The sequence below is a fragment of the Rhinopithecus roxellana genome, chromosome 3 (assembly GCF_007565055.1).
Source record: "Rhinopithecus roxellana isolate Shanxi Qingling chromosome 3, ASM756505v1, whole genome shotgun sequence".
Lineage (NCBI taxonomy): Eukaryota > Metazoa > Chordata > Mammalia > Primates > Cercopithecidae > Rhinopithecus > Rhinopithecus roxellana.
Genome location: NC_044551.1, coordinates 95,673,027 through 95,688,474, shown reverse-complemented (window position 1 = coordinate 95,688,474; position 15,448 = coordinate 95,673,027). Strand labels below are relative to the sequence as shown.

Genomic DNA, 15,448 nt, shown 5'->3' with positions numbered 1-15,448 from the left:
CAGCTAAATAGCTAGCTCTTTTCTCCTTCTGAATTCCAAAGCAATTAAATGGCAGAAAAGGAGTAGTGCAGATTAGGGAACATTTATTGATGAAGCTAATATTGAACAATGTGGCTTCTATCTGCTGGAAGGTGAGTTGTGGGGTTTCAAAACCAGAATTCGGAATTAGACAGACTTACCCACCAGCAGCACTACGCTAGACAGTTTCCTCTACAGAGACTTCCCTGTGAAGCTAGAGTGTGCAGGAGCAGAAGAGAGTGTGGGAGCAGAAGAGAGTGTGTGCTCCCTTTTTCCCCTGCTACCCCCAGCAATAAAAGCAGAAGCAATAAAACAGAAGGGGCTGGCTGGCTGGGCTTCCTAACTGTATCTCCATCTTTCCATTGCTGCTATGGCTTCTCCAACCTCCTGCTGCCCTAGTGCTAAGCCACTGATCATACTTCAGGACCTGCTGTTATAGCTGCACCCTACTTCCTTATGTCCCTCACCAGCGGGGTGCATCCTTGGCTCCACACAGTTACTCTGGGACCCTCATTATGGAGGCCTTGTCATCTGGGAGCTGTACCACCTGGAGCATGTGGCCTCTGAAGTCATCACAGCAGAGGGAAGGGAAATGGACAAGGCACCCCAGGTCTAGACTTTCTGGGTAAGGAAGTGACCCCTGCCACTTTCATTCACAGTCTGTGGATCAGAACTAGAGCCTTGGACCCAGCCTAACTGCGTGTGAGGCTGGGAAGTATAGGGGGCACATGGGACATCTGATGAGCAGAACCCACCTCTGAAACAGCCAGAAACCAGAAGAATTTCTTTACCTCCTGGGAGTGGGGAGAATGAGAGGGTCAAGGATCTTGGAGTGTTATAGACAAGGAGCTCTCTCCCCATCGAAGGAAATATAGGAGTGGAAAAAAAACACACCTCCCAACAGGCTAGTGTTTGGGGATGACAAAATTTAACATGAAAGTATGAGAGCAGAGGAATAAAATGGAATGGACATCAGGGTCATTAGAGAGCAGAGGGTCATGAGATAAGATAGCAGGATGTTAAATGCATCGTTCACATGGGTGGCTGAAGTCACCTAGAATGATTAATCAAAGTAAATAAAGGCAGTATATGGGTTTTGAGTATGCACTTGCTTGGCCAGAATACCCAGGTTCAAATCATGTCTCTTATGGGCTATCTAACTTGGGGTACGCCAATTGCCTTGTTGTGCCTCAGTTTCCTGTAAAGGGAAATAATAGCATTATATAATTCCTAGCATTACTGTGAGAATTACATGAGTTGATATGTGTGAAGTGCTTAGAACAGCACCTGGCATGTGGTCAGTGATATGTAAGTGCCTGTGATTATTAATACTAAAACGCACCACCACCACCACCATCAGCACCACAACCACCATCACCACTATGACCATCACCACCACTGTCACCACCACAGCCACCATTACTGCCTCCATGACCATCACCACTATGACCATCACCACCACTGTTACCACCAATTACTGCCTCTGCCATCACCACCATCACCACCACCTCCACCACCAACACAATCATCATCATCATCATCATCCTCATTATTATTTGGGGGATTGAGTAGAAGAGTAAACCAGGAGCCAAACTCCTTCATGAATAAGAGGAAGTGACCAGTAGGTGATAGAAGCAAGTAGGGGTAAGGATAGTATGTCTGGATGGCATGAGACTCAAAAGAAGAGAATGATGTAGCGTGATGACCTGGCAACAACAGTCAGAAATGACAAGGTCGTCTCCTCTTCCCCTGGTCCTGAGGGTTGTTGAGTATGAGGAAAGCAGTAGCCTACATTTGGAGAAGGCTGTGAAGGAAGCAGTCTGTCCCGGGTTGAGGGTGTGGGGTGGGGGGCAGACTTCAGTTAAGAGAAGGGATGGAGAGGGTGTTCCAGAATGAGGTGGAGGATCTAGAAGAGTTTTCTGATCATGGCATTGAAGATGCTGAAGGTAGAATGGAAAGGCTTAGGAGGGGGGCTTGCCTCTTGTTATTGCCAAGGACAGAGGGGGCATTGCGTCAGGTTGGGGCTGCACAGAGAGGGCAGCATACAGACGTGAGATTGGTGGGTGGGAGGATAGAGGGTTGGCCTCTGTAGATTACTTGGCTAAATGGCAAGGCGGTAGGGCTTGTTTAGTGCCGAGCCTCAGGCATGTCATCCAGAGCTTCAGCAGATTATGAGGCAGTGAGTTCTGCAGGCAGCATATAGTGAGTAGGACTGCTTCTTGTTGTCTTCTCCATGTTATTTGATGACACCACCCCCCATCCCTCTCATCACATAGCTTAGAGACTCAGAATCAGCTTTGACCAGACCCATTTATTTCCTTCTCATCTTTAATAAATCCATTGCCCATGCCAGAGAGTTTTCTATCTGAATTGCCTCTTCTCATTGCCAAGGACAGAGGGAGACTCTTCCAGATCACTGGCCATTGTGAGTTCCTTCCCTACCAAACCAGATCATCCACCTTGGTAGGACCTGGGAGGCTCTGGAACAGGAATCCCTGTCGGGGGGCACTCTCGTTAGCAGCTCCCTCTGCCCTCAGACCGAACGTAGTATAAAATACACATCTCTTTTAGTTAACAGACCTATAATGATAGCAGACAATGAGTGATTTAATTCTTAAATTATGATCATTTTGTTCAGGTTTTTATTCTTCTCAGCTTATTATCAGACTTTGGAATCTCAATAACTCTTGAAAATAGGCAAATTAATTCTTAAGGTGTTTGAAATTCAAGTGTTATACCCAGGTTGATTACTACATTTATTCATACATAAAATATTGCAATTACAGTAAAATGTTATAATCTATGACTTGAAGATACCTTCCACTGCTGCTGCTGGTGGCATTAATGACATATCCATGCCAGTTGTCGTAATGGAAGCCCCACAGGTGAATTCAGGGAGAAAGTCAGAAGCAGTAAATGCAAATAATTTGTGGATGACAAAGAGTCTTGGGTTTCCATTTTTTGCTCCTTCAGGAGAGGAAACAAAAATGTATTCTAAAGTGACAAACATTCTGGAAAAGAACTGTTGTTTACCCCATTACAATTAAGTGTAGCAAGTCTTCTACAACTTATTATCCATGGGATCTATTTTACAGTGTTGATTTATCTTGATAAGGCCATGAGCATATTTATGTAAATAAAAATCCTTTTTTATGTGTTACAGATTGAAATTGTAACCTACGGAAAAATGATGAAAGCCTTGAAATTTAATCCAATAAATTGTTTTGATTCCTTTACAGCAGAATCAGTGATGAATATATTGGTACATGGAAAGTGATTTGATTGACATTAGATATCTTGAACAGTTCTGTGAATTGATCTGATGTTCATGTGATGACTAGTATATTCTGTCATATCTTAGTAGCATTACTATTATTAAGGAGAAAGAATAATTTGAAACACTTATGCCAGAATCCAGGGAAAATTCATGACTTAGGGACTTTTTTCATTATAAAAGTGAAATTGATATTTCATCATTTTTTTTAGCGAACATAGCTGGTTTACACTGCAGTATTAAACTTATATCAATTAATTGTTTAAATGTCTTCACTGCAGGCTTCTTGGGTTTCAAGTACACTGGGTTTCTGGTTTACTGAACTTATAGAAAGAAATGGCCAGTTTACCTCGTGGGTTTTCAATGGCCGACCTCACTGCTTTTGGATGACAGGCTTTTTTAACCCCCAGGGATTTTTAACTGCAATGCGACAGGTAAGAGCTCTGATTTGCACCCGTTGTGTTATTATAATTTTCCTCCACAGGGTTTTCTTTCATTATAGTTTTAAAGACTATAATAAGACAGAGAATGACTGTCTCTTTTTGGTACTAGCAGTTACATTGTCATGAACATAAATCCCAGCCACTTGTTCTCAGGCTGCTAGCTCGACTTTCAAAATATTTATTTCTTATTTTTGTATTTGATTTGATTTTGTATTTCTTTTTAAAGTAGACATAGCTAAATTAGGATGTGGTTTTTTTTTTTTTTTTTTTTTTTTTTTTTTATGAGAGAATCTTGCTAATTCTTTACGCACTATTGTACTTCCTTTGAATTAGAGTGATTTGGAGCCAAGCTTTCATTATTGTTATGCTCTTTCTATTAAGACAAACCTCTAACTGCTCCATTCATCTTTTGCTGCCCTGAATAGGAAATAACTCGGGCCAACAAAGGCTGGGCTCTGGACAATATGGTGCTTTGCAATGAGGTCACCAAGTGGATGAAGGATGACATTTCTGCCCCTCCCACAGAGGGTGTCTATGTCTATGGCTTATATCTTGAAGGTGCTGGTTGGGACAAGAGGAACATGAAACTCACTGAATCAAAGCCAAAAGTGCTCTTTGAGTTGATGCCTGTCATAAGGATTTATGCAGAAAACAACAGTAAGTTGTCTTGTACCTTCAGTAAGTGTTCGCATTGTTCGTTTGGATGACGTTATCAACACGGGAGTTCATTATTTTTGTCATCGTGTAGTAGAGATTTTACTCTTATCAACTAGCTTTACATTCACACCCATGTTTAATGGGGACTCACTGACCTCTAGGCACTTTCTTGAGTATATTGAGGAGGCAATAGTTCTAGATAGTACTTGCTTATCTAATAAAGCAGATTAATATGTGTGGATACTCAGGAAATATTAGCTGACGAGATAAGAAAGAAATGTTTGGCATGGTTAATAAGCATGGGGAAGGAGAGTGAGATAACACAGGATGAAGTGGACAGGGGCTGAGTCTCAGGAGCATTTGGGCCTGGACTGAGCTTTGAAGAATGGATGCGATGTGGTGGGGTGAGCTGTGGTAAGGAGGCTTTCTAGATGAGACTGCACAGGGCTCAGTTGGAGGCTGTGGCTCTACCAGCTTGGAGGTTTGAACCAGATAGTGAAGTCTAGATTGAATTCAGAAGCATTTGGCTTAATCCTATAGCTAATGGTAAAATACTGGGTTCTTATTTCAGTCTTTGAATGTAATAATACTTCTGTGAAGTACACACGTGATTCTACTTTAACAAAATTATCAAAGCTGTACTTGACAAGTCTAAAAATGCCTAAACTATTTTCCGTTGTTGGATTAATGTTTTCCGGAGGCTCTTTTTTTGGTCACCTTTCACTCAGCTAACATCTCTACAGCGGTAACCACATTTCAGCACATGAGGGAATTCCCTGTTCATTTTAGAAGCATAAACCATAAACTCTAGCCATGGTAGTAGATACCAAGGAAGTACTGATTTTACAATAGAAGCACAAAAGATTCTAACAAGTAAAGGGATAAAATAATTAATGAACTATAAGTATTTATTTATTTATTTATTTGAGACAGTCTCGCTCTGTCACCCAGGCTGGAGTACAGTGGCACAATCTCAGATCACTGCACCCTCCAACTCCTGAGTTCAAGCGATTCTCCAGCCTCAGCCTCCTCAGCGCCCAGCCCCAAGTATTTATTTTTTAAGGAAACATTTGCTGGATGTCTAATAGTTACCAGTCATAACCTTAGGTGCGAGGGATACAAAGATCATTATGAATCAGATCCAGCCCCCAGAGACTCACAGTCTGGTGAAGGAGACCCATAGTAAGTAAATAATGAAAATACAAATTGATACATGTTACAGAAGAGATGCTCAGAAAGAAAACATAGAGATGTCTAGGAGTTTAGGGGTGATTGCTTTTGAGATGTGCTTTGGAGGACAAGAATGATAGTTATGGGGAGTTAGACTTTTTGTGGCAGAGGGAAATAGCATTAGCTCGCTTGGTCGTTCAATGACTGCTTACTGACCATCTGCCAAGCACTTCCCTAGTGCTGGGATGGCAGCACTGAGAAAAGACCAAACAGGCTTCCCATTCTTGTGGAGCTGAGTTGCAAACGGGGTGATAGCCATAAAAGAAACAAATATAGTCGGGCCTTGTTACTCACAGATTTGTATTTGTGAATTTGCCCACCTGCTAAAATTTCTCTGTAGCCCCCGATTCAATACTCATGACACTTTTATAGTCTATGCCATGGTCGTTCACAAACATGTGCAAAGCAGCAAACAACTGGAGTTGCCAGACATACATATTCCTAGCTAGGGCCAAACAAGGTGAGGCTGTGCCTTCTTGTTCCAGCTTTCATATTACAACTAAGTGTCCTGTTTGTGGTCTCTTTAGTACCATGTTTTACAATTTTTTTTTTTTTTTGGTACTTTTTCCTATTTAAAATGGCCCCCAAGTGTAGTGTTTAAGTCTGCTGTTTCTGAGCACAAAAAGACTCTGCCTTATGGAGAAAATACATGTGTTGGACAAACTTCCTTCAGGCATTAGTCATAGTGCTGTTGGCCTCCAATGCAATCGTAATAAATCAACAATATGTATTAACAAGATATCCTTAAACAGAAACACACATAAAACAAGATTATGTATTGACTGCTTGATGGAAATGTTGTGACCAGAGGCTTGCAGGAAACTAACCCTGTGTTTCCCCTAGGAGCAATGGCTTGGCATTTGTTAATTCAGTTTTCATGGTGACTTTATAGGACATAACTACTGTGAATAATGACAGTTGACTAGAAATGAACATACTGATTTCAGATACTTCTTGTTTCTCTGCACAAAAGCACATGGGTGGTGTCTTAGTCCATTTTCTGTTGCTATAACAAAATACTACAGACTGGGCATGTGATAGACAATAGAAGTTTATTTTGCTCCTAGTTCTGGAGGCAGGGAAGTCCAAAGCCATGATGCCAGCATCTGGTGAGAGTCATTCCACGGTCACAAACAGAAGGTAGAAGTAAGCATGTGAGACAGAGAGGGGCACCGGGGCTGGACTTGGTTTATAGCAACCCACTCTTGCAATAACTATCTCACTGGCATGATAATGACATTCATTCATTCATAAGGGATTCACCGTTTTGACCCAGTCACCTTTTATCAGACTCTACCTCCAAATATTGTTGTACCAGTGATTAAGTTTTCAACACATGAAATTTTAGGGGACAAATGCAAGCCATACACATGGTTTGAGTGTAAGATAATTTAGGAGTTCTGTTAGGAATATTGAGCTGAGATCCAAGTGACAGAAAGGGGCTATGCTAACATCCTGGAGCAGAGGGAAGAGTGGAAAGTCATGAGGTGGTAATGGATGTGCTGGGTTTGGTGAAGAGTTTAGTTCTGGGATTTAGAAGACAGACCCGGTCCAGGTTAGCTGGATGTCAGCAGTGTGTAGGTGGATAGCAAAGCCTCCACATGAAAGAGGTTCTTCAGGTAGAGGTGGAAATGGGGGAGTCGGAAGAGAGAACTGATATTTATGGAAAATGTTTAAAGGTGGATTTCACACCATGTCTCATTCAGTATTTTCAAAAGTTTGCTAGAGAAATGATTTTTGCTTTGAGAACAACAAGCTAGAGAGATTGTGATTTGTTGAAGGGAATAAGCATTACCTTGGGAGGGGACCAGTGTTTAAAACATGAAGGAAGAAGAGCCTGTGAAGGGAAGAGTTGAGCATCAGATTAGGAACACGAAGGTTCTCAGCACACTGCTTGGCACATGGTGTAGTTCAATATTTATTAGTTAAATCAAAAAAGATAAATGTGTCTACCTGGGCTTAGGCAAGCATACTGCCTATGGCTTTGTATTTACTGGTTCTTAGGGTAGTGTGACATCTTGGGACAGTAATTATTTTATAGAAATAATAATCAAGTGTTCCTTTAGCCAAAAATAGTATTTTAGAAAAATTGCTTTATCATATCATTGCATCTAGTCAACATGTTGTAAAAGCATCTCCCTTATAAAATGAAATGAAAACCTTTTTCCAGTTGAGTTACATGTTACTGTTTTTTCTTGTGACTAAACTATAAAAATCCGTGGCAATTTGACACTGAACATCTCAGCATGGTAGTAATAAAGTAATAATTTTATAATACTGGCAATTCTTTATGATTTAAGAACAGATTTTTATAGAAGAACTGTATCCACCCTGCTGCGTGTTAGCCAGTGGTGATGCTCATTAGCAGCAGGTAAGGGAGAAAATAAAATAAGCAAAGGAAAAGGGGGCTAATTTCAAAGTATTAAAAGAAAACTTTAGTTCTTTATTCCTTTTCTGATTTCAGTAAGAGCTGGTGGAAACTTGGTTTGTTGTTAAAATAGCTTTGTTGTTGAAGAGGTGTTTCTTTAGTAATGGAAAACTAACATTCTGTTACCCTTTTCATGTGATACATTTAATTTTTACTCAATTTTGATAATTGAGCAGGGCTCTGATTGACTTAAAGAGGTGTGTAGCATCATTAAAGACCAAAGTGCGGCTTAACTGTTTTTACATTAATATGAAGGAAATTTCTCAATTTAAATAATCATTAAAATATAGATATAGGACTGGTTTATTTGTTTTCTACAAGAAGAAATCTAGATATTTATTTTAACTCTAAAAATTGAGTGATATACCCTCAAACTTTAAAAGGAAATCATGTTTCTTGCTAGAAAATCACGGAAAAGTCATTCAAATAGTACTCAATTCACAAAGAGAGTAAAACCACATGCACACCATCTAGATTCTCTATTCTCAAAGGAAGCTGAAAAGGACAGATAGAAGAAAGATGTGTCTTCACAGATTTATTATATGAGCAGATTGATGATTCTCAGCGAACTTTAGAACTGTAGCTGATGTGGTGGAAAACGGTGATTGGAACATTTGTGAGGGATGAGGCAAGCCTTCTGTGTACCTCTGATCACTAAGTAGGTGCAAGAGGGGTCTCAAGGGTTATTTCCTGCTAAGGAAAAAAATGTATCTAAGAATGCCATCTGACCGATTTTGACCTGAGACTGTGCAGATTTGGGACTGCGGTGGGGATAGCCATATGTGGTGACCAGGAGTAGAGACCTCCTAGCTCCTGAGCCCACAGGGTTTAATCGGCTGTCAGCTTGTAAACCTGGAAGTCTGTTAAAGTCATGGGAAACATGAGTCTGGGAAGTTGCTTTAGTGAAAAGGTCCATGCGTAAGTAGATGCATGTGTGTGTATGTGCGTGTGCCTGTGTGTGTATGTGCGTGTGCCTGTGTGTGTATGCGTGTGGAGACAGAGAGATAAACAAGTGTCAAATAACATCTCTATCTTAGGCACCTTCCACATTCCAGGCATTATACTATACCAGGCACATACATGTGTTAACTTATTTAATCTTTACAACAACTCTGTCAAATTTATCGTCCTCATTTTGCAGATGGAGAAATTAAGGTTTGGAGACCTTGGGTAATTTGTCCATGATTCCTGGCTACTGACAGTGAAAGCTGGTATCAGAACCACATTTGTTTGTTGTGAGGTATATGCAAACCTCTGGGAATTCCCATGGTTAGTCTTCCACTTGAGATTCTGTGTTTATGTGTCCTCTTAGCGCCTGGGACGAAACTTGAAAATAAAGGCTAAACTCAAAATGAGGACAGCTTCCTTGAATATTGAAGTCCTGAGTTAATTTTTCTCAGGTACCTGTTAAGGTAGACTGTAGGCAGTGGGAGGGCACAGGGAGAGCCCTCTGTGGGTGGTGCTCTCCCTCCCCATACCTCCCTCCATCATGCTGCAGGCTGAAAAGTGCTTTATGCCCCTGTTCACCGGTAGAGGACTATGAGCCAGGGGCCAGGATATTCGAGTGGTTCTCCTGGCTTTTATCATCCTAGTCATTAGTCATGTGGCTTTGGAGGCCTATCTAAAGTATGCCACAGATTAAACTCCGGTATCTAGTTCTGTCCATTTCCTTTTCATGTTTTCTGCAAAGACAGAGGTATACATGCATAGTGCATCCCAAGTATTGCAGCGATGAAGTGGAGAGGCCACGGATCCATTCTGACTAGGTTTCATTCTCAGTTATTACTACAGCTTTCTAATCTTGGACAACTCGCCTCCTTCTGTTCCAGTGTTTGAATTCGTAAAATGATTAAGTAGTAGTACCCATCACACAGGATTGCTGAGAGAATTAAACTCACAATGTTATTAGGAAAAATATGTATTAAATACGTCCTATGTACTGACAATGTACTGACAGTGAACATGGGATGCATTTAATACATATTTTTTCAATTGTTACTCTTATTAACATGCTTAACTCAAATGCTTTTTAAAGGAGTGAAAGAAATAGTGTATATTAAGAGTGAACTGTCCGGTAATTTAAATGTTATTAGCAAAAGGGTGGTTAAATAAAAGAATGACTTAACGATTCTATAGAGACTCTCTATGTAATGGTTATTTTGGATGTTGGAAGCAATATATGGATGCATACTCACATGCAGATGAAAAAGCAAGATAGATAGGAAAGTTAAACAGTCAGAAAATGAAATTCCCCCAAGGTGTTTTATTAAAACCTTTAAGATCCTAAAGGGTATAGCTTGCCAGTTTGCACAACCTCTCCTCTCTCCTCCTCCTTCTGGAGCCCCAAGGTTTTAAACATATTTAGTTGATTTGTTCTACCTACCTCACATGCTTATTTTTGTCTTCAAAGTTGTTTGTCTAAACAGGGGGATGGTTTCGAATCATCTGCTTATGTAGTTGTTTAGCATCTGTCGGCGTTTTCACTATGGAATTATATCTTCAGTGGCTTCTAATCCTGACACAGAAGTTTGCTGCACGCTGTGACTTGGCATGAGCACTTTCAGCTCTGAAGCAATTAAAAATAAATAGAATTGGATAAATACTTCAGAAAATTATTTTTACCTGCTTATTGAAGAGAATGCTATTTTTTTCCTCCATTTTTCTTTTGGGATTAAAATCCAAGTAGTCAAATACTTCTCAAGTTGTAATTATTGTAATTATCATGAGATTCAGATGTAAGGCACCAAAGCCTTACTTCAAGTTTATAAAATGATTGTTAATCAAATTTGCAGCAAGAAGAAGAATGAGTTATATATTTGTTACATGTTTAAAGATCCTAGGATTAAAGGATTTAACTATATCAGTGAGTATAGTTAGTGTTAACCGCATTGCATGATTCGTTGTCATTCATTTACTTGTTCAGAATTTTTCATATATATTTGCCTAATTATTATTACTAGTGATATACACATGGAAATTGGAAAAATTACACTGAGACTTAAAAATTAGGTATCACATTGTTTTAGGTTATTTCTAATGATTAATGTCATGAGATTGAGGAAACACAGAGTTTTAAAATACTGTAAAATATCTTCATTGTTTTAGAAGAAGGTTTCTCAGTCTTGGTACTATTGACATTTTTGGTCTGGATAACTTTGTTTTTGGGGGGGGCTGTCCTGTGCATTATAGGATATTAGCAGCATCCCTGAGCTCTATTCACGAAGATGTTAGTAGCAAGCCCACAGCTGTGTTAACCAACAATGTCTTCAGATATTGGCAAATGTCCCCCATAGGTAGAATCATCCCTGGTTAAGAATCACTGCCTTAGAATTATTTATTTTATATTGAAACTTATGTATCATATTATTATATTCAGATGTTTCACTTCTTCTAATACAATTAATTAAATGTATAGTGGATATGTGAAAACACAGGGCACAGCAGGTTAAAAGGTCTATTGGATCAAATAATGAGACCAGCTTCTGATAGTGCCTTGCTTTTATAATTTTCTGGAAAAGGCAAATTTTTGAGCATGTCAGTTTTGAGAAATAAATTCAATAACTCTGATATGTTTCAGTGCCCATGTTTGTAACATTAATTCACAAAAGCAGAGCATCCTCTTAGTTAAATGTCATTTCACTTCAGTAGTTAAGTGAGGGTTTTTAAAAAATATAATATTGACTTTCCAGAAGAGTACGGGGATGGGTGTAGACACACTCTTGTCCTCGAAAAATGTATAATCTGGAAGAGACTATAAAATAATACACTACTTCCTGAGATGTATGTTAGGAGATGTGCAGGTAAACTACTGTGGACAGACTGGTTTCATAAGACACTAAGGAGGCTTAAACTCCCAGGCTGCTCGCAGGCAGAAGCTCCTTCCAAAGCCTACTTTTTTATTTATAAATTTCACTCATTTTTTTTAAAGAGGGCCCTCATGAATTGTGTGAGTTTAAGTACCCACAGCCCTGGGCCTGTCTGTGAGTATGGGGTTTCCAAGGCTGGAAAGAAAGGGAGCCTGTGGGTGGAGATGGATGTGTTAGAAAGGATCTCTGAAGGATGGACACGCATAGATTGCCTTTCATTGCAGTGTCATTTTGGAAACTGCATCTATTCTTCTACTCCGGAAAGGTAGATTGAGTCTCAGAGAGGTGAATTGGTCTATTACTCTCTGCTTCCTAGCAATTGTATTTCTCTACATTTATAGAGAATTCACAATACCTGATTTAGCTGGGGGGTGGGGAAGCACCCTCTGTCCTAGGATTTAAGATGTGATGTAAGCTATGGCCTGCAGGGTTGAAGATTTTGAAATAATAAAGTAATGCCCACTGGTGCTGGATGCCTGGTTAAAACTGACTTGTGTGTGCTCAAGGTTTGGTGGGGAGATGAAGGAGAACAGGTGGAGGGGGATGTTGAGTTGACAGGTGCAAAGGAGAGAGAGGAAGCATGTGGGCTGAGTTACTGTCCATGGTTCGGGGCAGGGAGCCAGCAGAGGCCACCAGACGCTGTCTGGGTGTCTTGCCACAGCTACCTGCACCCTGTGGGAGCATCTGCATCACATCCAGGAATTGCCTGGTCCTCAGAAAGAATGTCCCTCATTCTGCCAAACCCATCTGTCTTTGAAATGACCTACAGAATGCAGAAGCATGGCTCTGCACTCTCCTTGGGCACTTAAGTGGGAAATTCACCAAGTTCTTTTCTTTTACGATTTTTTTGTAGCTTTACGAGATCCTCGGTTTTACTCCTGTCCCATCTATAAGAAGCCAGTTCGAACGGACTTGAACTACATTGCCGCTGTGGACCTCAGGACGGCCCAGACCCCTGAACACTGGGTGCTCCGTGGGGTTGCCCTTCTCTGTGATGTCAAGTAACATGTCGGGAGTGTTCCCACCCAATGCTTTGGAAAATGCAAGATCTAAATTATTGTAACCTTTGTTTCTGTATGACTGCTGGACAGTGTATGTCAGTTCGTTTATGCAATTAATGAGCTGCATAGGTTTTCCCCACTCCTTAATTGGGTGCTTATATTTTACCTGTTTCATCATTAGTGACCAATGTCTGAGTTTGTTGAAAATGCTATTTAGTGATAAAAAAGTAAACTTACAACTTCCTCATGAAGTGTGGCCCTCAAATCCACAGTAGTGCATTTTCTTCTTTCTTTACTGTGAAGACCGACTAGGGTAAGCACACAGTATTTCTCTGGAAGGAATTATTCTTCTTCTGTTAATATGGCCTGGTAACAGCCAAGTTCTTGAAGGTAACAGGGCAAGTTTGTGCTGATTTTGCTTCTATTGTCTTTCGTATTTAGGTCAAGTTAAGAGACTTATTTTCAGGGTTTCAAGCAGCCAATTAAAAATACCTTTTAAAAAATAGAAGGAAATAGAAGAATGGGTTAAGAATGTAAATAGACAATTTATGTAAGCATAAAGAATAAATGTAGAGCAATGTTTAAGCCTACTTATAATTAATAATGAGATACTAATTGATAACTCTTATAATAAAAATTAAAGCTACAAGTAAATCATAGCATGCTCTCAGTAAATATCCACTCACAAATTGCTAGAGCAGTGTAAATCAACCCAACCTTTTTTGTAAAATGATTAAATACAGTAAGAGCCATGAAAATATTCACACACTTGGATCTTTATTTTCTCTGTATCCAGGAAACAATTTAAAAGACTGAAAATAGTCTATATAAAATTATATTTAATAACAAAAAAATGGAAATGTCATAAATATTCAATAATCAGGCTATGCTTAAGGAAATTAGGAGATATTAGGCAACCATAAAAAATAATTTTGAAGATTCCATAATATGAAAATGGTAGACTCAGACTGTTAAGTGAAAGATTTAGTTCACAAAATATTGAGTACACTGTGATTATAACAGTGAAATATATTTGCATGTGGACAAAGATTAGATGGCAAGATAGAAAAATAAGAACAGATGTGATAGCAAGAGTTATAGTTGGCTTGAAAAAAATATGATGATTAGGAGAAAAAATAAAGAAAGGATAGAAATCTTAGACAGTGTGTAGGGATGTCCTACGGGCTTTTATTGATTAGGAAACATTATCAAATGAATTTTTCACATATATATTTTTTTAAATTCTGGTTACAGGTTATTAATAACTCTTCATCTAACCCATTGACTAGAAAATTTGGTCAGTATTAAATTAGAATTGTGGTTTACAAAGTTTTGGTTAGCTCTGGATCTGTATGACTGCATTTGTTTTGATAAATGGTTTTTGGGAGGTGGATACCAGGAGACAAGTGTGAGCCCCTCTCACTGGGATTCATTCTATGGACCAGGATCATTATTTCATGCTCATGATGATGAGAGTTAAGCCTGAGTGGCTCTTGTGACTCCCCCCATCGTAGATGATACTGTTTTCATGTGAGTTCTTTCTTTTGGTGTGGATTAATGTATCAGTTAATTTGTGTGAATTGTGGTGAAACAATCATTTCATTCTGAAAAGCAAGTAATGAAAATGTGGACATCATGGAATTAGTAAAATGTTTTTACTAAATGCCTCATTCATAATTGTTATTTATCATAAAGGGGGGTAATTGACACTAAGTATCTAGAAATAAGCTTTCAAAACTGGATTTTTATCAAATAATTTGAAAATGTGTCATTCCTATGATTTTATGATACACATCTGTTAGTATGCATGCATGAGTCTTGGAGGCCCAAAGTAGAAAAAGACCATGAAAACAACTAAGAATTTTTACGAACTAATTCAACATGGCTGGCCTCTGAAGCAGTGATGAGTCAATGAGGCCCCTTTCTGCATAGCTGCCCACTCCTACCCGGGCTCCTCCCACCAAAAGGTGCTAGGTATTCCACAGTCAGGTAGGCAAGGGAGAACCGATTGAATGAATCTCTCCTGCAATGGAGAGGCTTCCTGATGGTCTTAGACATGGAGAAAAACTGCCAGGGGCTTGGTACCATTGCAGAGTCATGCAACAGTTTTTTTCAACTGTCCCAATATTGATTTACTAAAAAATATTTATTTTGCACCTCCTGTGAAGACTCTCTGCTGAACTGGTGATGCAATGGTGAAAAAAAAAAAAAAAAAAAAAAAAAAAAACAAAAAAAACCAGGCACAGTGCCTAATCTCATAGAGTTCACCTGAGAGGAATACATGCAGAATATAGCAATTATTCAGGTACATATGCAGTTGTATTAGTCCGTTTTCACACTGTTATAAATAACTACCTGAGACTGGTTAATTTATAAACAGAAGAGGTTTAAAATGGACTCACAGTTCCATATAGCTGGGGAGGCCTCAGGAAACTTATAATCATGGTGGAAGATGAAGAGGAACCATGCACATCTTCACAATGGTGGAGCAGGAGAAAGAGAACATGAAGGGAACAGCCACACACTTTTAA

The 15,448-nt window shown here is 39.4% G+C and overlaps 1 protein-coding gene across 1 annotated transcript in view; it reads left to right on the top strand.

The window, feature by feature from the left end:
• Window positions 1-14,580, top strand: part of DNAH5 (dynein axonemal heavy chain 5) — a 253,279-nt gene extending 238,699 nt beyond the window's left edge. The window contains exons 77-79 of the mRNA XM_030927396.1: window positions 3,574-3,726; window positions 4,161-4,392; window positions 12,770-14,580. Coding sequence (XP_030783256.1) covers window positions 3,574-3,726; window positions 4,161-4,392; window positions 12,770-12,921 — 537 coding nt within the window. The 3' untranslated portion in view covers window positions 12,922-14,580. The remainder of the gene's footprint in view (window positions 1-3,573; window positions 3,727-4,160; window positions 4,393-12,769) is intronic.
• The last annotated feature ends 868 nt before the right edge of the window (window positions 14,581-15,448 follow it).